The sequence below is a fragment of the Musca domestica genome, unplaced genomic scaffold, assembly GCF_030504385.1.
Source record: "Musca domestica strain aabys unplaced genomic scaffold, Musca_domestica.polishedcontigs.V.1.1 262, whole genome shotgun sequence".
In the NCBI taxonomy this organism is placed as follows: domain Eukaryota; kingdom Metazoa; phylum Arthropoda; class Insecta; order Diptera; family Muscidae; genus Musca; species Musca domestica.
The window spans coordinates 40,799-55,877 of NW_026712285.1; the positions used below are offsets into that span (position 1 = coordinate 40,799).

Below are 15,079 nucleotides of genomic sequence, written 5' to 3' on the forward strand. Positions count from 1 at the left end.
GCCATTATTATTTGACAGGTAATAGATTTTTTTTTAATGCCAAAATAATTTTGTTTGTCCCTAGAGAACCTCAAACCTCTGTTCACAATTTCTAATAATTTTCTTTTTTTTGGATTTTTTCTGCTTTTTTTTTTAATTTTTGTTTTTTTTTTTTTTCTTTCTATAATTTATTAATTATTTACAATTAAAATGCGCTAACATCACAGCAATTATGGGGGGTTATTTCTATAATTAATGATAATATTTATGTTTTGTTTCTTTAAATAATAACTAAGCGCATAATAAATTTATGTTTATGTTTTTATTTTTGTCTGGCCTTGCAGAAAGACTCAACGATCTGGTTGTGGTCGTTTTGTGTTTTGTTATGAGGAAACTTTGGTGCTTTTGTTTGTTTGTATATCTCTTTATATTTCGTTTTAACCCAAATGCATCAGACTTGGATGAAAATAACCAGCCATGGCCCATTGGGCCCCAGGTCCACCACGACCCAAAGCAGCCATTTTAATTTTCTCAATTTCAGCCTCCTGCAAACGTTTCGCCTTGGCGCGACGATTTTGAAACCAAATTTTCACTTGGGTCTCTGTCAGCCTTAGGGATGAGGAAAATTCCGCCCGCTCTGCTATACTGAGATATTGTTTTTCACGGAATTTCTTCTCCAAAGAGAGTAGTTGTTGGGTGGTAAATGGCGTGCGGGGTTTACGATTTGGCTTGTGTTTGCGCAAGTTGCACTTGATGCGTGGCGGTTCATTGGCATCTGGAAGGAGAGAAAAAGGGAGGGGATTTATTAGTTAAAGTTCAAAGTTCAAATATATATTCTTTTAAATTTAATAAAAAAAAATAAAAATGTTATCATCAGACAGGTCTAAATTTTAAAGAAAGGGATTGAAAGGGAATGTTTTCACAATTATTTTTTTATTTATTTATTTAATTTTTTTTTTTTTTTTTTTTTTTGAAATATTCTTCCAAAAAAATTCCGAGAAGGAAATCCAAATGTGATTTACAAATATTTTGCAGTAGAAGGTATTTAAACAGAACTTTTAAATATCAAAGACCGTTTCAAAAAGCCTTCATAAAATCTCTATTTTCATATCGAACGCCTTAATACCCATTTCCGAGCCTGAAACCCAAATTTCTTCTTAAAGTTGCTTAAATAAAAGAGCATCCTAAGTTCGATTTTGAAAACCAATAATATCAAAACGGAGTTTCAAATATAAAAACACATTTCAAAAAGCTTTCATGAGACCCCAAATATCCGCTTGAATCCCTTACACATCTTCTTTCTCTAAAGATCTCCACGGAATTTTCTCTTTTTTTTCTCAGACATAAATTCCCCAAAAAGTCCGTAGGCGTTTTTTTTTTCTTTATTTAATTTTTGTTGTAACCAAATCCCATGTCAATAAAACACAAAATGCCAAAACAAAATTTAAGAAAACATGTTAAACAAAACAACGAAATAATTTAAATAACTCTAAAGCTCTCTGGGGGCCTCGCAAGAAATCACAGCCGTAATATTTAACAAAATCGAATATGTTTTGGGTTTTTTTCAATAAAACAAACAACAGAAAATCCCATAAAAACATTTGTTGTTTTAGTTTTGTAATAAAAATTGACGATGACAACTGCAACAACAACGACAAGAAAAACAACAATTCAATAAAAGAATTCAAACTAATTTGGTATTAATTAAATGACAAACAACACCAAATAGTTATGAAATCAAAACCTGGCCGAACCTGGGCAAAGCCAAGTAACCAGCTAGCAAGCCAGACAGGCTGTATGTCTGTCAGTCCGTCAGTCATAAGAGACTCAGGCGTATAATTACATGAACCGTTCGTTTTAACAGTCAGGCGTTTCAGGCTAGCCAATGGTTATATGTCAAATCATATGCCAGAGCCAGAGAGAGAGAGAGGGTCTAAAAAAAAAACAAAACGCTTTATCGAGTTACACATCGTTGGCAATTGTGAAATCGTTTTCACTTTAAGGCGAAAAAATGATCACTTGCAATAAAAACAACAACAACATCAACGCTAACACTAACAACAACCACATCAGTCAGCCAGTCAACAATCTAAAAGATTTTTGCAATTAAAAATCTTAATATGGTAACAAAAATTGCAACGCGTTTTAATTTAATGAAAAACTAATTGCAAAGCAATTTGCAACGCGTTTGCAATACACAATAGTTGGTTGGCTTGGTTGACTAACAACTGCAACACAAATCATCTGAGATTTTTTTCCATAAGGCTTACAACCGCCAACAACACAGAGAAAAAGGCCCCTCTCTTCATACTCACAACATCTACCAGATATTTGTAACATATGACATTTGTTAGACCATTTAAGCCTATCATTTTGAGCCATTTCAAATAAACAAAGACTTCTTTCAGGCTATGACCGTATTTAACATCAATCTTGGCTAACAGGCCAATGATGAAACCCATCAGTCTAAGTTACTAAAAGGCTGGCTTGTTGGACTGGAAAGGCAATTGATGATTATTGTCAGCATCATGACAATCATAGCAGTAGCAACCAGCCAACATAGGTTCGACAGAGAGCGAGTGGGGGCAACATCGACAACAACAACAAAAAAATGTTGTTGATTTTGTTACAATACCTTAGAGAGATTGCAAATTAATTGAAATCAACAACAATCAAATGAAATGCCTGGTTGGCTGGCTGGCTGGCTATTCGCCATATAATGTTGCATTTGCAACATACCATTGGCATGTTGTTACTACATTGAGTGTGGATATGGAGAAAAAAATTGTTTTTTTTTTTTTTTTTTTTTGGCTTCATACAAATATGACAACCGGTTGTTATGATAGTTTTTTCTTACTCCCCAAATGGTTGCAAATTCACCATATCACAATGGCCGATACATATATATATGGTTACAATATCTATGTATATAATTGGCAACAAGCTAGCAATTAATCGGTGTAACCCATAATGCCACTTGTCCTTCATTTCCTTTTTCATGGCACCGGGGGAATTTTATTTTCTCCAGCAAGCCCACACCACATCAGCTTTCTTGGTGGCCATTTCTTGTTGCCCCTCGAAACAAAACTTGCAGTAATTAAAACGCGTTATATTTTTATAAATGGTTATTAAAATTCCTGAAGATAATTATTGCTGTCTGGTTGTTTTTGGCCAACATTGATTTTACAACATTTTAAACGCTTGTCAATGTGGTTTGTGTTGTGTTATCTTGGCCAACATTGCCATCCATGCCTGTAGAGATAACGTGTTTAGGCTTTATTGCGTGCAACATCGTACAGCTAGCCTACACACATATGCCTCGCAGTTTGTAGGCAAAGATTCTAGTTTGTTTTTGTTTTCTTCTTGTTCTTTTTGGTCTCGACAACGATGTCCGGTATTGGCATGAAATCGAGATGGGATATGAAGAAGGAAAATAAGAAAAACCAATTTACTGAAAATATATCCCATTCTAAATGCTAAAGGTAGGAAAAACTTGTGGGGGTTTTCAAGGTAAGATTCTGGGATCCAGACCCTCGGAAAAAATAAAAAACCACTAGAGAAAATCATGACCCATGTGAAAAATTGTTTCTCCATTGATGGGCCATTAGATCCCACAGCGCTCACTTATTTTTTCTGAAATATGGCTAAAACCTTGAAAATCTTAAATTCAAGTGGTCCATTTTTGTCGTTGCCATTATATGGATTCTCCTAGAGTCTTCCTATCCTTAATATCCAAGCCTGATAATAAATTTTCCCTGGATTTTTCAAAATTCTCGAAATAATTTTAAAATTATTGAATTCGTGAAGTATTTAAATGAAAGAAGTTTTTCCAAAAGTGGACGTATGTTAAAATTTCTTTGTTTAACTGTGGCTAAAACCTTCAAAAGTATGATTTCTGGAGTTTTTTTAAAGGCATCATCGCTTATTTTTCAAAAGATTTTTAGGGGGTCAGAAAAAATGGGGCGTATTTTAAAATACCGGATTGTTTCTGTATGAGATCTCTAAAATTGTTGGCAAAAGATTTTCTTGTTCATCAGAACCACAAAGCCCAAAAATCAGTTTTCTAAGGTGATGTACAAAAATACCATTTCAAAATATTTCCAATCTGAACAAAAAAAATCAAAAATTCTTAATAGTCAAGTGACTAAGAAGGTAGAGGCTAGAGGCACCTCATATAAAATGTAGAAAAAACTCCCTTTTTTCCGGATTTATAGAGCTGCAAATTAGATCGATTTGTTATACTTAACATTTTCAATAATATGTTGTATTTTCAAAAAAAAAAAAAAAAAAATGGCATGTATATAATTCTTGCCCCGAGACCCTCCCAAATATTGTCTATATTTGGATATCCTAGGGGTGCCTTCTTTACAAAAAAATCCAAATAAAAATAAAAGTCTACAACTTTCGATGCCAAGCCATTAAACATTTAACATTTGGTTAATATTCGGATGTATTCAATCGCCTTTCTAAGGACCATAAAATGTTTAAATTGGTCGAATAATTTATGTGAAACCTATATCACAATCTGAACAGATAATAATTTCTAAAATTCTATTTACATTTCCAATAATAGCTTCGAAAAATGATTTGGGCTTGGAGGCCCATAGGAAAAATTGAGTCTCGAAAATGAATGATGTCTTCATTTCATAATTTTTAATGTCAAATAAATATATTTTATTTTATATATATTTCTCATTTTTCTCCCTCCCCCTTTTCTCCTCCCCCCCATCCCCTTTCATTTCGAAAAATTTCCACCTTATCTGTCACCATGCCAAAATGAATTGTTAATCGAAATAATAACAAGCTTAAATATTGCTAATTACTTTGACAAGATACAATAACAATTTAAATAGCCTAGCCAGCACTTTACATCCTCCTTCACAGCCAGCAAGCCAGCGTTTGAAAGGCGTTAATAGCAACAACGACGAAAAATTGTCTCCTCTAAATCCTCCATAGACGAGTATTTATCTATTGCTGTCGTCTACTACATGTAAATTACTTTGAACATTGACAATGTGGCACCTCTATGCAAATATTAACATGATGGCTAATATTTAACAAATTATCTTTTATAAAAAATATGTGTGTGTGTCTACGTACGTTCCTCAACAACAAATGACTAACAATCTTGCCAAGAAATTCATACACACTCTCACAAATACGAATTTATATGGCCTTCACAGAGCCAGCGAAAAAAAGGCTGGCAAAACTTTTTAGGCTAGGCCACAAATCATTTTTGCGTTGAAATTCTTGTAAAAAAAAGACAATTTGCAATATGCAATAGAAGAAAAGAAGAAGGTGGCAAACAGCGTTTACTGTTTGTCAATTGTCATTTGTAAGTCCTTGGTGGCAATCCTTGTTTTTCTTTTGCTGCAGCCTTTTTTTTTTTTTTTGTTTGCCTTCTAAAACCCCGATATGGCGTGTCACGTGCAAATATTGACTTTGGCAATTGCTGCAGTAAAGTTTGGCGATAAAGCAGCAACATTTTGCCACCAAAAAACGGTAGCTCTCTGCAGCCGTTCATCACTCAAGTTTGTGGCCATAATACCATTTTTTTTCAGTTGGATTCTTCTTCTGCAACTTGCATGCCATGTTGACTGCAAATGGTGTTAAAAGTTATGCATGTTAAGCCTTTAAGTATTTGTTTTGGCTAACAAACAAACAACAGCAACAGCAGCAACGTTGTCGTTGTTGAGCCATTCTCTGGCATTGTTGCAATGTTGCGTGTTTAAAAAGGTGGGTTGTCGCCTTCATCGTCATCATTGTGGCTGTTAAGCCAGCCAGCCATTCAGCCAGCCAACCAACGAGACACACCTACATTTTTTTCTGGCTTGCTGGCAGCAATTTTTGTCTACTGCAGCAACTAATGCCATGTTGTTTCCCTTCTTTTCCCAAACTCTTTTAGCAAAACAAACAATTAATTTCTATAATTGCCCAATGCAACCAGCCACCACCACCAACAACAACAACAATTGCCAACAAAACAACAACTTTTCTTTTCAAGAGCAAAAAGATTAGCACGAAGGAACAAAATGTAAAGGAAACTAATTAAATGATACTGAGATAAAAAAGCAATGGAGGAAAAGTTATGTTTGCCTTATTTTCAAAGGAGTGAAGAGTATTTAAAAATAGATTTGATTTTGAAAAATGGTAAAAACTAAAAATTTCAAAAGAGTTGTTTGGGAAATTGAAGATCCGAAATGGAAACTGATTTGAAGTATTATCTGATTTTTTTTTTTCATATGAGTTCATGTGGAAAGTTCTGGAAACAAACTTAGATATCCTGAGAAAAAAACGGCCTCCTTAGGAGACTTCAAAATCCCAATATATATTTATCCCAAATATCCTTTTTTTTTTGATATAGAAATACTGTTTTGATAAAGTGTTTTTTCATTATTTTTTGAGCCTCAATCAAAAATCGTACCGAAATAAAAATATTTTTCTGATATGAAATTAAATTTGAGAAACTCAATTTTTGGAAAATTTTATAATTTCCTGAATCTACATAGCCCATAACCCTTGTAGAATATATATAGATTTGGAATCTATAACTCAAACATATAAAGTCTGCGGCATTAATATCTGCTCTTGAAGTCTAGGTCTAGTCTAAAAAAGGTCTTCTATTTACCCTTTTCCCAAATTTTTCGAAGGATAAGAAGGGCTCTAGAACCAATCCGAAACGGGGGAATTTTTTCTCCAAAAATGCATAGAAATCTGTAACTCCAGAACTTTAAATCTGAGGAACTCCAGCTTCCTTTTTTAGAAAATATAATCCCCAATTATCTCCGAAATATATGGAGTTTCATAGAATTTCCTTTAATAACAGATATTGTTCTCAAAAGTCTTTTGAAAAATTTATCTTTAGAAGGAGTTGAATTCTGCGGCATTTCATAGACTTAAAATCTGCACCATTCAAAATTTGGTCTTGAAGTTTTTTTTTTTGTTTTTTTTTACTCTTTTCCTAAAATATTTTTGGTGACTAAGAAGAGTCCACGAGCAAACAACACAGTCGACGTCATTTTTTTTTTTTTTTTTTCAAAAAAAAATTAGAACTCCAAATGTTTAAATCTGAAGAGCTCCAGCCTCACTTTTTTATGAAAATATCTTCCTCAATTACCTCCAGAATGTATCCAATTTCCCAGAGTTAATAATATATTTTTTTTAAAGCCTTCAGAAAAATATTTCGTTAGAATCTATAACTCAAAGATTTGAAATCTGTTAATAAGAACTTTTCGAATTTCAGATATTCTTTTGTCTCAATAAGCCCCAAATTAGGATCCAGAACACTTTTCAAATATTTCAAAATATTAGTAAAAATATTCTTTTGCCTCAATAAGCCCCAAATTAGGATCCAGAACACTTTTCAAATATTTCAAGTTGGTTCAAAAAATTATTAAAAAATGGTATATTTTAGACTAATTTCTACATGACTCCCCAAAGATTGTCAATGGCCTCAAACTGGTCAAAATTGGCTTTTAAAACTGTTTTCTAAAATGTATTGCCAATAATGTTGTACCATCATTGGAATGGTGGGTTTGCCAAGGTAGTTTGCCGAGACTTTTATTATCTCCTCAGAGTTTCCAAATATATTTTTTTTAATTTTTTGTTTTCTTTTTCTGTAAAACTTCTCTAAATTTCCCACAATTATCTTCGAGTTACAAACAAAATTTTGCACCTTTCTTTTCTAAATTTGAGAAAATGTGATAATTTCCCATTCACCATTCAAAAACACCTTCCCACTTTTGTTACGTTCAATTAAACAAAATTACCGTGACATTTACCCCCCAAAAGAAAAAACAACAATAAAACAACAAAATATTGTTATAATCAGGTGTAATATGTCACTTTAAAGTGTACACTCTTCTGTTCCTTCTTTTTTTGTGTGTTTTGACGATTGTACGGTAGCCGGCAACAACACACAAAAAGAGCCGACTTGTGCCACTTGTCAAATAATTTTTGCCTCCTCAAAAACGAAGTTATCATAATGAAAAATCTGTCGTTATTTGTTAAAGAGAACCCAGAAAGCAAGACAGTGGACAAAAGGACCCTCTAAGTATTTAACACACTCTCTACAAAAGTGAACCATGCTTGGTTGGTGGGTTTAGGTTTCATGTCCCATATATCTTGCCTTGTCCTTTGCTAGCCACCAAACATAAGAAAGAACTAAATGTTGTCGTCCGAAGACGAACTGTTGACAAGCAGACCAATTGATAACCTGCTGTGTGACAAAACACTCAACTTGTTTAATTGTCTGCCAGCGATGAGTATCAGCAACGATTTCCATGATAACAAGACAAGAACAAAAAAAACGAAAAGATGAAGAGAAGAAACGGTGAAAATAATGTGACAGGTAAAAGTCTTTGAAGTTATCCTCCTCACAAGCCAAAAGAAAAGAACGTTTGTGTGTGCTCATAAAAACCTATCGGAACTGAAAGAAGAAGGAGGAAGCGAAGGTGGCACCTGTCCCATCCCACCGTTTAGGGCAATGGAAAAACTCAAATGTTTGAAAGGAAATGTGTGGATAAGCCAATGAATGAATGAACTTTATCTGGGATATAATTAAATTAGTTCAATGAGCAAGGGGAGAGGGAAGCAGGGCACAGGAATTGAAATTGATAAAAATTTAAATATTTTGAATACTCATTAAAATAATATAAATTATAGACAAAACTCGCGCCTAACTAGAAGGGAGAGTAAGGTGTAAAATTGTGGGTAAAGTAGAGACTGAAAGTAAAGCAAATTTTTGGAATGGAAATTAGGGCAAATTCTTCAAAAATGTAAAAATGTGAAATTTTTTTCTATCGAGATCGGGATCAGGCCTTTTAAGTGGTTTACTAAAAAAAAAAACAGCTGCAAAATATTGCCATGAGGAGCTACAAGTCTACAATAGCCTACTTCAGAAATTATTTACAAATTTTCTCCGAATTTCAATTTTTGCCGTGGGCATCCTGAGGAAAATTAAAATTTAATTTACGACAAATAGATCTTGGAACTCGAATTAAAATCTACGTTCAACATATTGATCTAAAATTTTGCTCTAAAAAATTAAGGGTCATAAATAAGCCAGTCTCCCAGAATTTTAAAAATGTTCTCTCACTTTCCGTTTATATTCGACTTGGGGACCTAGGACTTTTAAAAATACAAGATTTTAAAAACTTTTCCACAATGTAAATAGCTTTTAAACATTGGTTTGGAGAAGATTTCCAGGTTTTCCTTGCTTTCAGTTCACGCTTTCAGTCCTCCTTAAAAGGTAAAGTTTCGAAAACTTTTTAGTTTTTCGATTTTGGTCTATAATTATTCCCTCTCTGCATTAAAGTCTGTCTTTATTTTAATTTAAAAAAAAATTTTCAAAACTAAAAGTTAATAGGCAAAGTTTTAAAATATTTTCAAATTTTCCTCGCTTTCAGTGTATATTGGCCCTCTTATAAGATAGTAGAAATGGCTAGGAGTATTTAAAAGCCTAGTTTTGAAAAATATTTCCAAATTGTCCTCACTTTCAGTTTTTATTGGCTCTCTCTCCTGGGGAAAGAATAGGCTAGTTAGGGAAATTTTGAAAACATATCCCGTCTTTAGTTCATATTGGCCTTTAGGAGGCAGGAGTACAAAATAGGTCACTTTTGGAACACTTTTCCAAATTTCCACCCGCTTCTATTCAAAAAGAATACTGACTTTATTTTAAATTACAAACTGAGAAAAGGCAAATCTCGGAACCCCAATTTAATACGGAGAAGGTTAAGAAAACATTTTCCAAGGTTAAGCTTTTCCCATTTATATCGTTTCTCTCTTCAGAGCATAAAGTTTTGCCACTGGCAAGTTCAGAAACAGTTCTTCCAATAGAGGTTAGAAAAAGTTTATCAAAATTTTCACCTTTTTTAAGTTATTTCGTTTTTTTCTTCAAAGCATAACGTTATGCCATTGGCTTTATTTTAATTTGCCAAGTCTAAGCGATATATAAACTAGCCAAAAGACAAATTTATTTACTTCGTTCTTAAAGAAAAAACCGCAAACCCTTCTACATCGAAATAAAAACTGTTCCACTTCCTTTTGGTGTGAGGCTTATCAGTGCAACCACAATACGAGGAGAATTTCCAGCAAAAAACACCTCGGAAAATGTGAGAAATGTTAACTCCAGCCAACACTATTTCATGTTAGCTCCAGACCACAAAAAAGGAACTGCACTTTATAATGATATGCAAACTTGGTTTTTGTCTGCCAAAGCAAAAAAAAAAAAAAAAACACCACTCGAGGAAAAAAGAAATTCTAAAAAGAATTATAGACTAAAGTGTGAAGTGGGCATTTTCAAGCGTTCCACTTTTTTCCTTCTTCCTCCTCCTTTGATGGATTTCAAAGATCTGCGATAAACACAAGTTTTTTTGGTTCCGCATTGGAAAAAGCGGAAGAGTAGTTTTTCATTGGGAATAATAAAATAATTACAAAAAAGCATTAACTTAGGGAGAGAGAACCGGCCGGTCGGCCATCATGACCCCTAGGCCCAACAAAATGGAAGCCATATCACACAATTACTGGTAATTGTGTGTTGCTGGGTGTCTGTTGAAATCATTTCAATTAACGAAAAGGGCCAGTTAAAGCTCACTAAACTTGATTGTGGATAAGCAACATGGTCGTCACTGGCACACACACTCTCATTAATACAAAAGCAAAAACAAAAATAAAATTAAGTCAGCATGAGGAACTTAATTATGTCTCGGATGATGGTCATGGTCATGATGATAACAATAATTTTTACTTAATTAAATAATTTTTTTAATAAAAAAACGACACTTACCTCCTCCTCCAAAACCCTGACCCGGAAACAGACCAGGTGGTCCAAATGGTGGCATTTGCCTGGCACCTGGCCATGGCACACCAGCTCCACCAATACCTCCCCAGGCCACGGCGGCCGCTGCTAAAGCACTAAACGGTGTTGGCCTAATTGGTCCATGTCCCGACGCCGCCAAGACAGCAGGTGACAGTAGATGCGGAGAATTGGCCAATGAGTTGGGATTACCATCCGGTGATTTACTTGTATCCAAGCCGTCGGGTGTTGAGCGGGGTGAATCATCAGCATTCATATCTTCAATATCCACAATGGAATCTTCCTCTTCATCATGTTCCAGATCTTGATCATTCAAATCGTCATCGTATTCCAGTTCCGAATCAATGGAACTGCCAATGGGTGAGTTACGTTCACATTTGGCGGTTGCCATTGCCGTCGCCGAGGAAGAGGATGAGGAGTTGGTTGTGGGCAGTGGTTCGGGTCCATTATTGGAACTGGCGCCGGATGATTGTGGTGGGGTGGTTGTGTTGTTGTTATTATTATTTGAACTTTCACTGTTCGCCGGATTAACACCACTCGAGGCAGCCAATAACATGGGTCCCGCCGCTCCAGGTGGACAGGCACTTGGATTCAACGGATGTCTCAGATGGGCGGGTAAATGATGAGGTAAATGTACATGAGCAGGATTACCACTTGGATTATTGGTGGCCCCCACTGCGGCCGCCGCCGCTGCTGCCATGGCGGCTGCATGTTGCTGCTGGGCCACATGGGCCGCATGCAGCAAATGTGCATGATGAGCCATGGTCACCGGATGAAACTGGGGCGGATGTGTGGCAGCGGCTGGATGATTTGGTGAGGCAGGCGATGACGAGGATTCATGTGAGACAGGTGAGGTGGCCGCCGATGGAGTACTGGACAAATTCGTTGGCATATTATCACCATAATTGTGACTGGGAGACCTTGGCCTGGTATCGGCCAGCAATGAGGCCACACTGAAATTACTCAAACGGGATGTGGTCTTGTTCAGGGTGTGCTGGTGCGACTGCTGGAGATTACGTAAATGCTGTTGATGGGCCATAATCAGGGCCGATGGTGATGTGGGTGTTGTTGTGGTAATGGCCGTTGCCGGTGGCGATACCACAACGGTGGTAGTGGAACTGTTAGAATTCATAGCGGTTTGCGGTGGTACCGTCGGGCTAGTCATATTCACACGTAAACCAGTGACAGTCATACCTGATGACAGTTTTAGCATAAATTTCGATTTTTTTCGTTCTTTACTTTTTTGCGGTGGCGAGTCCGTTAGTTTTGTGTCAAAGCCAGAATTTTAAATTTTCCTTTAAATATAATTATTTTATTTCAAAATCTTTCTCAATAACACATTGCACTTTTTTATTGTTTGTTGCTTTTGTTTAAGTTTAGTTATATTTGCATTTTGCTGATAAGTAAGTTATAATCACTTGTTTTTTTATTTATTTATTTATTTTTTTTTTTTTGTTGTGCTTGGCAATTATTTCCAATAATTGGAAAATTTGTTTTTAATTGCCTTGATTGGTTTCTGATTAATTTTTAACAAATCAATTTTTTTCTTCATTTATTTATTGTTGATTGTAATTGAAAAAATTATAACACTTGATTAGAAAAAATTCTTTGATTATTTCTTTTTTTTGGTGTGTGTTTTTTTTTCTCTTTATATTTTGTTGTTTTTGTTTTGCTTTACTACGTTACAAAACAAGCGCTCGTTGACATCAGACACGTCCTCTTGAGATCACGACTGTTTAACAACTAAACTGTAATGTGTGCAAGGGAAATCTCGGTTCATTCACTTGCCGCACACTCAACGAACCAAAGTCACAAATGCAAACACACAACGGCACACACACATCCATAAGTGAGCAGAAAAAACAACAAACCCCCGAAAGAGTCAAATTGAGCATTTAGCAACAACACATCGAAGTTCTCATTGCCCATAATGGTGGTGGTTTAAGCCTATCAAACAAAACACCACAAGAGGAGGTGGTTGTTTTTATCAAAGAGATCAAAGATATATTGCTTTCTCTTTCTGATAACATAAGCCAGCAAAGATATTAAGTGTAAACACCATTTTTATTATTGCTCTCTCATTTAAGGTACTCTAATAATCATTGCCTCTTTCTCTCACACATTGAGTTGAAGTACACCTCGCTCAGTGTGGTGAATATCTGCCAAATTTCTCCTTTTATCATAAAGAGAGAGCACACATTAAAAACGTAACGCCTCTTTCATTTCATTCATAAGGCCAAACAGAGTATAGTGAGTTCTCTTGACAATTTAAAATGCTAGTATTTCCTTAAAGAGGGGTAAATATGAAAACGATATATTTCTTTTAATAGTTTTATCTCTTTTACTCTCCCAACAAAATAACCCCACAAGGCAGGCAAAAGGAAATTAAATTGCATACAACACTCTATTGGAAAAGAAGATATCATTCAGTAAAGAAAATAAAAACCCCAGCCAGCAATCACATTAAACAACTAACACCAACAACAACGACAACGGCAATTATTTGACAACGTTGAATGTTATTTAAACTCTATTACTCTTAACAGCCATTGTGGTTTTTAATAATTCCTAATAGCAAAGGCAGCTGGTTTTTTTCGTTCTGTTCTTGTTGTTGCTGTTTGTGAATGCATTTTTTCCATTGGACTGCAAACACCAAGAGTGATGTTGAAAAGTCAACTTTACGGAATTTGTTGCTGTTTGCTGCGTTTTTTCTTGTTTTCTTCAACTGGCATTGTTATTCTTTGCCACTGTTGTTGTAGTTCATATAATTTTGTCACCTTTTTAGTTATGGTTCCGTGTCATGTTCGCTTTTTTGAAGAGTTTTTCTTGCGTTTGTAAGCATGTGTGTCTTCTTTTGGCATGGTATTCGTGTTTTATTTTTGTGGAATTAAATAAAGTTTTTAATATGAAATAAGAAATGAATGAATCGAGACAAAACCAACGGGAGGTTAATATTTTCACAAGCTTTAAAGAAAATTAACATGAATAAAAAAACTCCAATTTTATTTGCACTTTAACAATTTTGATGTTTTTGAAGAGAAGAAAACGGCAGGATTAATTTGGACAATTTGCACCAATTTGGAATAGTCTCTTGGCAGAAAAGGATTGAACAATTTTTGTCATTTTTAAAATTAATTGTTTTTTAGTTCTAATTGAAAAAGTGTAGAAAATACAATTATTAATATTTCGAGGTGTTTCAAACTGAATAGCAACATTAATATACCCCATCGTATGGAGGATATAGAAAAGTATAAAGTTTGACCAACCTGAAACTTTAATATCCTCAATAATGATTGTCCTGCAGGACTGTCTTACTGTTCTGCATTATTATGACCCTATGGGATTGGAAATCTTCCGTAAAAGCTTAAAAATCTAATAATTGGCAAAGAAGACAGAAAATTTTATTGCCATACTTCGTAATACGAAGATAAATGTGTAGACAATGTAAAAAGATTTAAAGTGTTTCGAAATTAATAATCTTTCCTTAGCAAAAATGGGTTGTTAGAAAAGTAGGCCGCTTCTGAGACAATTCTTGTCATTAAAAATAGTTTTAAACTTCTCTAGGAAAATTAATTTGGTAATAATAATATAATTTCAAAACGAAAGTATGGGGTAAATTTTTCTGAAAAATAATTTAATAATTTCAGTGTCCAAAAGGAAAATTAAAGAATACACTTTAGTGATTATATTTCCATTCTTTTTTTATTTATCCACTTAATAAATCCACTTTGCGTATTCTCATGCAATGTGAAAATCGACTTTTTTTTATAGTCAGTATTATTTTCTAAAAAACATTTTTTGGTTTAAAATATACAACCGCCATTTTAAGTATTGTGGCGTTCCTATTCTTAGGATCCACTTCTGTTCCAAATCCAATAACTTGATCGGAGGATAACCCTCAAATTTGGAATATGCCAAAAATTTTTATCAAAAAAAAAAAAATTATTTCATTATGTTTTGGATGCGCGATTTTTTTCAAATCGCTTTTTAATACCTGAAATATAATATGATTTTTCTAAAAATTATAAGTCATTGCACCTTTTGGAAATTATTTTCATTTCAACCGATGCTACATCTTGGTCCCTAAAATGAATTTCATAAAGCACGTGACAATTAAAAACTGCCAATTCGCTGTATCCAAATAATTGCTGAAACAAGAAACTAAGGGAACCAAAAAAGCAAAATTAATTTACATTTATATAATTCCACTATGTCAATTTTACTATTTTGTGAATTATTCACTTCATTAAAATATAATATATAATTTTTTTTCGGGTTGATTGG

At 34.3% G+C, this 15,079-nt stretch overlaps 1 protein-coding gene across 1 annotated transcript; it reads right to left on the bottom strand.

Moving 5' to 3' along the window:
* Nucleotides 1–298: 298 nt before the first annotated feature.
* LOC131803067 (muscle segmentation homeobox-like) lies at nucleotides 299–12,556 on the bottom strand. Its single transcript, XM_059123992.1, has 2 exons — nucleotides 10,766–12,556; nucleotides 299–754 (listed from the first exon to the last, which is right to left on the bottom strand). The coding sequence occupies exons 1-2, from the start codon at nucleotides 12,006–12,008 to the stop codon at nucleotides 417–419; spliced, it is 1,581 nt and encodes a 526-aa protein (XP_058979975.1). The 5' UTR covers nucleotides 12,009–12,556; the 3' UTR covers nucleotides 299–416.
* Between the last annotated feature and the right edge of the window lie 2,523 nt (nucleotides 12,557–15,079).

Excerpts from the sequence above, each read along its gene's own strand:
- LOC131803067 (XM_059123992.1), bottom strand. The coding sequence starts at position 12,008 with ATGCTAAAACTGTCATCAGGTATGACTGTCACTGGTTTACGTGTGAAT. Across the intron at positions 755-10,765 it reads TCAGGGTTTTGGAGGAGGAG|ATGCCAATGAACCGCCACGC; the intron begins GTAAGTGTCGTT and ends CTCTCCTTCCAG.